This window comes from Pteropus alecto, unplaced genomic scaffold (genome assembly GCF_000325575.1).
Source record: "Pteropus alecto unplaced genomic scaffold, ASM32557v1 scaffold117, whole genome shotgun sequence".
Taxonomy (NCBI): domain Eukaryota; kingdom Metazoa; phylum Chordata; class Mammalia; order Chiroptera; family Pteropodidae; genus Pteropus; species Pteropus alecto.
The window spans coordinates 1,884,832-1,890,995 of NW_006440642.1; the positions used below are offsets into that span (position 1 = coordinate 1,884,832).

General features: G+C 44.0%; 1 protein-coding gene across 4 annotated transcripts in view; it reads right to left on the reverse strand.

The window, feature by feature from the left end:
* Positions 1 to 6,158, reverse strand: part of ST3GAL5 (ST3 beta-galactoside alpha-2,3-sialyltransferase 5) — a 61,310-nt gene extending 55,152 nt beyond the window's left edge. For 2 of the 4 annotated variants that reach the window (XM_025050876.1, XM_006917703.3), the window contains exon 1: positions 5,985 to 6,158. In XM_025050876.1, coding sequence (XP_024906644.1) covers positions 5,985 to 6,072 — 88 coding nt within the window. In that variant the 5' untranslated portion in view covers positions 6,073 to 6,158. Of the gene's footprint in view, positions 1 to 5,597; positions 5,868 to 5,984 lie in introns of those variants that run through there. The other 2 variants (XM_025050874.1, XM_015593862.2) reach the window with 2 other exon arrangements.
* Positions 6,159 to 6,164: the final 6 nt, after the last annotated feature.

A 6,164-nucleotide genomic window follows, 5' to 3' on the forward strand; every position in this document is an offset into this window, starting at 1 on the left:
AAATAATGGAGACCCCCACCCCCAAAAAGAAAGAGTAAGGGTGTGGGTTCTTAAGGTTTGGGATTATGAAGTGACAGAAGGGACAGAAGAACCAGACTGGTCATATAAAACCCCAAACGATAAAGTGGCAATGACCCTAGCAAACATTCAGTCACTGGAAACAACCTGAAGAGTGAAAGGTCCTGGTAATTTAGAGACTGAAGGAGAGGGAACAATCACAGAAAAGACAAAGGAAAGTTTTGTTTGGTCCACTTCAAGCTCAGAACAAGCCAAACACGTTTGAATTCCTAAAACCAACATGTATGTATTTAAGGTCTGTAAGAGGCATGGCTAAAATATCCAATTTTATACCCCAATCATACATCCCTGTTACTCTTTGTTCCAAAAATTTGGGAAACCAGCATTTGGGCAGGCTCCCAAACAGGTATACCGTCCTTCACATAACCAGTTTTTAATCAAGCATGGAGCATGTGCCTGGGGATATAGCAATAAGCAACACTGACAGTCTCTCCTTCAAAAAGCTCTCCTAATCTCATTTTAAAAACTGGACAAGTAGCTCTATCACCAATGTAATTATTTTCATAGTTTTTCTTTTTACCTTACTCTCACTGGACGTGAGAGCAGTCAGTGTCAGGAGGCATTTTAGATTTGGGGTGTGTGTGTACATGTGTGCATGGGAAGGGGCTTAGAAAAAGCTCCCCCAATAGGAAATGAGTAGGACTTGGGGAGGGGCAGGGGAAAACAAGTACCACCTGAACAGGGATAGCAGGCATTAAGGGGACAACTCCCAGTGGAGTGTCTGAAGGCCCAGCCCAGGAGGCAACAATGTACTAACAGGCTGGAAAAAACAAGCAGGCCAGGTCATGGCGAGATGGAATTTTATGCTAAAAGGAGCAACTGGGGAAGGGTGTGGGGTGGGGGCGATTGAAACCGAAACTGGATTTTGGAGAGACCTCTCTTGAGGCTGGACTAGAGATGTAGAAGTCCTCTTGTGAACTGAGACAAGTCAGGAGGTATGCCTGGGAAGGTCCGACCTGGACCAGGGAACAGAGCCATCTCAGCCACCTCAGCTGACACTTCCAAGAATTTCCATAGGAGCTGTTCTGCAGAGTGGGGTGGGGATGCACTATATGCTACAAAGACAGGGATGCACTGGCTTCATCTACCACCTGCAGGCCAGAGTGCCTGCATCTGAATCCTAGCTCTGTCCCCTAGAGTTATTCTTAACCTCTTTAAGCCTCAATGCCCTCAAATGGGGATGATACCAAACTCATATGGCTTTTGTGAAAATTAAATGGGCTGACATATATAACATGTCTAGAACAGGTGAGGAAAAGTGAGTCAGTATAGCATTTATCCTCTTTTCCATCCTATGCTTTGTAGCATGTGGGTTTGTTGGGGGTGAGGGGATTATTATCAAGATTTTCACAAAGAGCCTACTCTCCTTGCCAACTGCAAAACACTGCTAGATTACCATGATCCTAGATTCGCTTGGCAGATAACTGAAAGAGAAAAATGTAAAACAGCTCATTAACAATTTTTATATTGATTTGATAATATATTGGACATAATTGGTTAACTAAAATAATTAAAATTAATTTCACCTGTTTCTAAAAATTCCTTCTCATTCTATGGATTTATTTTAATTGCAATGTTCCTAGTTTCTTCTTAATTTAGCTGATTAGCTCATTAATTTTTGCCTTTTTTTCTTGCTAATATAAGGAATTAAGACTACATTTCTCTCTAAATACTGATTTAGTTACATCCCACAAGTTTTTTTAAGTGTACAATTCATCCTACAAGTTTTGATATATATTTTCTTTACTTCTTTATCTTTCAAATCTCAGTTTCCAAATTCAAATTTTCAAAAAATTAAAAATTTTTTAATTTTAAAAAATTTAAAATTGATATATAATTTGCATTGTGGTCAAAGAACTTTGACATTTGTATGATACTAATTATTTTAAATATGTTAAGACTTACTTTATGACCTGGTGTATACTCAGTTTTTGTAAAAGTATTATCTTCACTTGCTGGAATTATGTTTCTCTATATATACTATATAATCAGTTTGATCAAGCTTGTGGGTTTTTTTTTTTAATAATTCCATGGTTTTTAGTAGATTGTTCTATCAGATACTGAAAGAGGTATACTGAAATCTCTCACTATGATGGCAGATTTGGAAACTTTTTTCTCATTCTGTTATCTTACTTTAGTTTCAGGCTGTGTTATTAGGTGTTTTTAAGTTGAGAAGTTTTTATCTTTCTGGAAAATTAAAACTTTGATCCATTTGTTTCTTTTTAATTCTTCAAATGTACCTACTTGAAAATTTTAAATTATATGTGTGGCTTGAGTTATAGTTCCACTGGACAGTACTGGCCCAGAGGAAAGATAAGCAGGATGCCTGCACCAGCCATCAAGTCCTGGATGACTAAGGATTTGATTGCAGAAAATGACAAGCAAAGAGAGTACTGGCGGCCTTGATGAAGTATCACACTCTGTCCTTCTCTTTTGCTGCTGCAGTCTAGATAGGAAATGAGAACAAGACGTTAAAGGCAGAATGGAGGTGAAGAAAGAAGAAGATGAAAAAGTAGAAAGTAAGGAGAGGAAAGTCAGGGTAGAAGGAACTGTACATGTGTAATAGAAAAACTACTGCTCTGAACATTACACAATGTCTTTAATTATAAAAATGACACCTAGTCTTTAAAAAGCCTTAATGTTCACAAGACAGAACTATTATTTCATCAAAGTACACTTTTAAAATTTAATTCGTTTTCATCGATTTTCCCTCTTCGAATTAATCAAATCATATCATATGATACTTAACTATTATGATTCCAAATATCAAAAACTTAAAGGGAAAGGGGGAAAATTCATGCGTATAGGAGTTGGTGAACCACCCAATCACTTAATCCTAGATATTTTTTTACACCATGTAAGAGGAGAACAAAAATGTCTTGTACAGCTTCAAAAGACCAAACAAGAAATGGGTTTTTCCTCTAGGGCAGCAGTCCCCAATCTTTTTGGCACCAGTGCTTTTGTGAGAATCTAATGCCTGATGATCTGAGGTAGAGCTGAGGCGGTGATGTCAGCGCTGGGGAGCAGCTGCAAGTATAGATAAAGCTTCCTTGCTTGCCCACAGCCTCACCTCCTGTGCTGCAAGTACAGATGAAGATTAGGTTTCTTGCCCACAGCTCACTGCCTGCTGTGCAGCTTGGTTCCTAACAGACCACAGACCAGTACCAGTCTGCAGCCTGGCGGGTTGGGGACCCCTGGTTTAGGGCATAGGGGAATTCTTAAGTAGAAATCCAGAGGTGCAAGGAAGACAGGTCAGAGAAGTAGAAGCAAAGTATAGAAAGTACAATATTACAAAAGCTAAGGGAGGAGAGGTTCCCGGGAACCTCTGCAGTAAGAAGCAAGGGAATTCAGACAAAGAAAAACAGTTTGGCCAGAGAAATTCTTCCCTGAAGACACAGATCCTTGAAGCAGAAGGGTTCCCATAGCTCAGCCTGTCCTGCTGCTTGACCCAGGGGAGACTGGGGCCTGGAGGTGACTGCACTTGCCAACAACACATGGGGCACAGCCATGTAGAAACTGGCCATGACTCCCCGTCCGACTCCTGCTTCAGTCTCCTTGGTGAAGTGACGGTGAAAAGAGACGTTACACACATCAGCTAGTAACAAGGAACAAGCAATGCAATTATTCCAAAAGCTAAGCATACACACAACCCACGACCCAGTATTCATATTCCTTTGTATACCCCCATCAGAAATGCATACCAAAGATAAGTATGAGAACACTCACAACAGCGTTATTTGTAAAGACCAAAATGCTGGAAACTACCCAAATGTCCATCGACAGTGCACAGATTTGGTCACTCCATGACCAAATCAGCAATGAAAGTGAACATACTATCACAGGCAGCATCATGAGTGAATCACAGAAAACTAACTTGTAAGGAGAGATGGACACTGTAGGATTCCATTTATACAAGTGCAGGAAGTCAGGCAGGGGTTTCCCTTGAGGAGGGTAGTGACTGGAAGGGAATATAAGGGCAGAAAAATCTTCCTGTCTTGCCTTCTAGATTCTTTGACTGTTCTAATAATTAAATTGATATAAGGCATATTAACAGAAGGAAAAACAAATGTAATATGTACCTAGGGGAGCCCCATAAAGATATGAAGACTGACAAGGCAGCCAGGTAATTTTTAACATCTTCTTTTATTGTCCATTCACCTCCCAAGAGACAACCTGCTAAATAAACACCCTCACTGCTGTCAAATAGCACAGCAAGGAAAGCAGAGAAGAACTGGAGGAGACAAAATCAAAGAACAAAGAGTCTGTTCTTATTCTCCCTTGAACATATCCTTTAAATTCAATACCAATCAAAATAGACTGGTATAGTAACATGGGGCAATTTGGTAATCTATGCCAAAATTACAAGCATTTTCAAAATAGGCAGTCATAAAAGGCAATTTTTTAGAATTTATGCCTGTCGGCCCTCTTCATAAACCTCTTCATGCCTTTCTATCTCACCCATTTCTTTTCTTGCCTGGGGAAAGAAATGACTACTAATTATAAGGAAGGTTCATTTCCTCTCACAGAAACAACAGCACTCACATAATGGACAGACATGTAAAAAGCCCTGTGACATGTGGCTACAGTACAGTTGAAGCTCATAGCAGCCTCTCCTTGCCCAAGCATTGGTTGGAATTTAGGTGATCCCCAGCTCTATGAGCAGGGATGTAAGACATGCTTCTAAGTTGTCAAGCTTTCAGGATTACACATACGGAACCACAACCCTTCTTGACTGTTTTTGAGCCTGTACCCCTTCAATCAACAGATACAGGTACCTCTTCCAGTTTCAGGACATGCGACCTTCTGTGGAAGAGGATTAGCAGTCATATGCCAAGAAGAGGGCTCCGCTAAACACCAGAAGGCAGGAAATGAGTCTCCTTCCTCTTCACAATCCCAATACCCAGAAAAGTGCTTGGCAGAAGAGCAGGCAGTCCAAGGGTGCCAGATAAAGCACCGCAGGTAAAACCATTTTCCCTTTTAAAACAATGCTACCTAATTAAGCAGAGGCCATTATGTACACTAATTAAAATGTGAGAACATAAAATTAGTCTTTCAAGTCAGCTAGTGATTCTGCAGGACCCTCTATATCTTAAATACATTTTGTGCTCAGAATCACGGAACGGGGTCACCTGGAAGTGACCACGACCATGAGCAGATCAAGCTTCTCAGTACAGACCAGGAGACCGAACTCCACAGGGACATCAGTGTTGGCCAAGGTCACTCAGCTGGTGTGGAGTAGGGGCAAGAGGACCCTGCCTCTCCTTATTCGCTGCTCAGAAATGCTCTCTAAAAACCTTGCGTTACTTATACACTAAAGGCGCATAACGAACGCATACATTGGTCAAGTCACTGCTTGCAATTCAGAAGAAACCAAAGGTCACCAAAACATCTCCTCCGCAGGGCTGGTCGCAGAGAGGGGGCAGGAAAGGTCACTGGCGAATTTCTACCTACAGACATCACACATCCCACCTTCTAGATTGATGCAAAGGGCGGTAGCGGTATTGGGAGCTACCAGTTACCTTGCGGGGAGTCCCCCAATCCGGTCCCGGGGAAATGAGTTAACTCGGCTCTGCTGGCTCGGAAGCTTCCAGCAATGAATTAAACCCGAACCGCTGCGGAAAGCTGTGAGGAAAGGGCCACCGCGGCTGGACAGGGCACCCAGGCCGTTCACCCCTGCGCCTCTACAGCGGGCCGCAACGCCCCACGCCCGGCCAGCCACGACTCAGCCCGCGTCCCCGTGAGGCGCGTCTGGGGGCGCCGTACCCTGGGCGCTGCCCGTGGGGGCTGGGGCGGAGCCGCTAGGCCCAGACAGGCGAGGGCAATGACAGATCGCCGCCGCCGCCGCCGCCGCCGCCGCCCCCAGCCCGCGAGCCCCGCTGCGCGAGGGAGTGGGCTGCGCCACGTACCTCGGCCGGCAGGTGCCGCGGCCGCCGCCGCCTCGGTTCGCGGCTGCAGGGGACGCCGCTCCGCGCCGCCCGCCGCCTTCGTCTGCATACTAAGGAAGGGGCGTCTGCTGGCAGCCAGCCCCGTGTCCCGCGCCCCCGCCAGCCCCCGACGCCGCGCTCGCGCCCATTCAGTCCCCACCG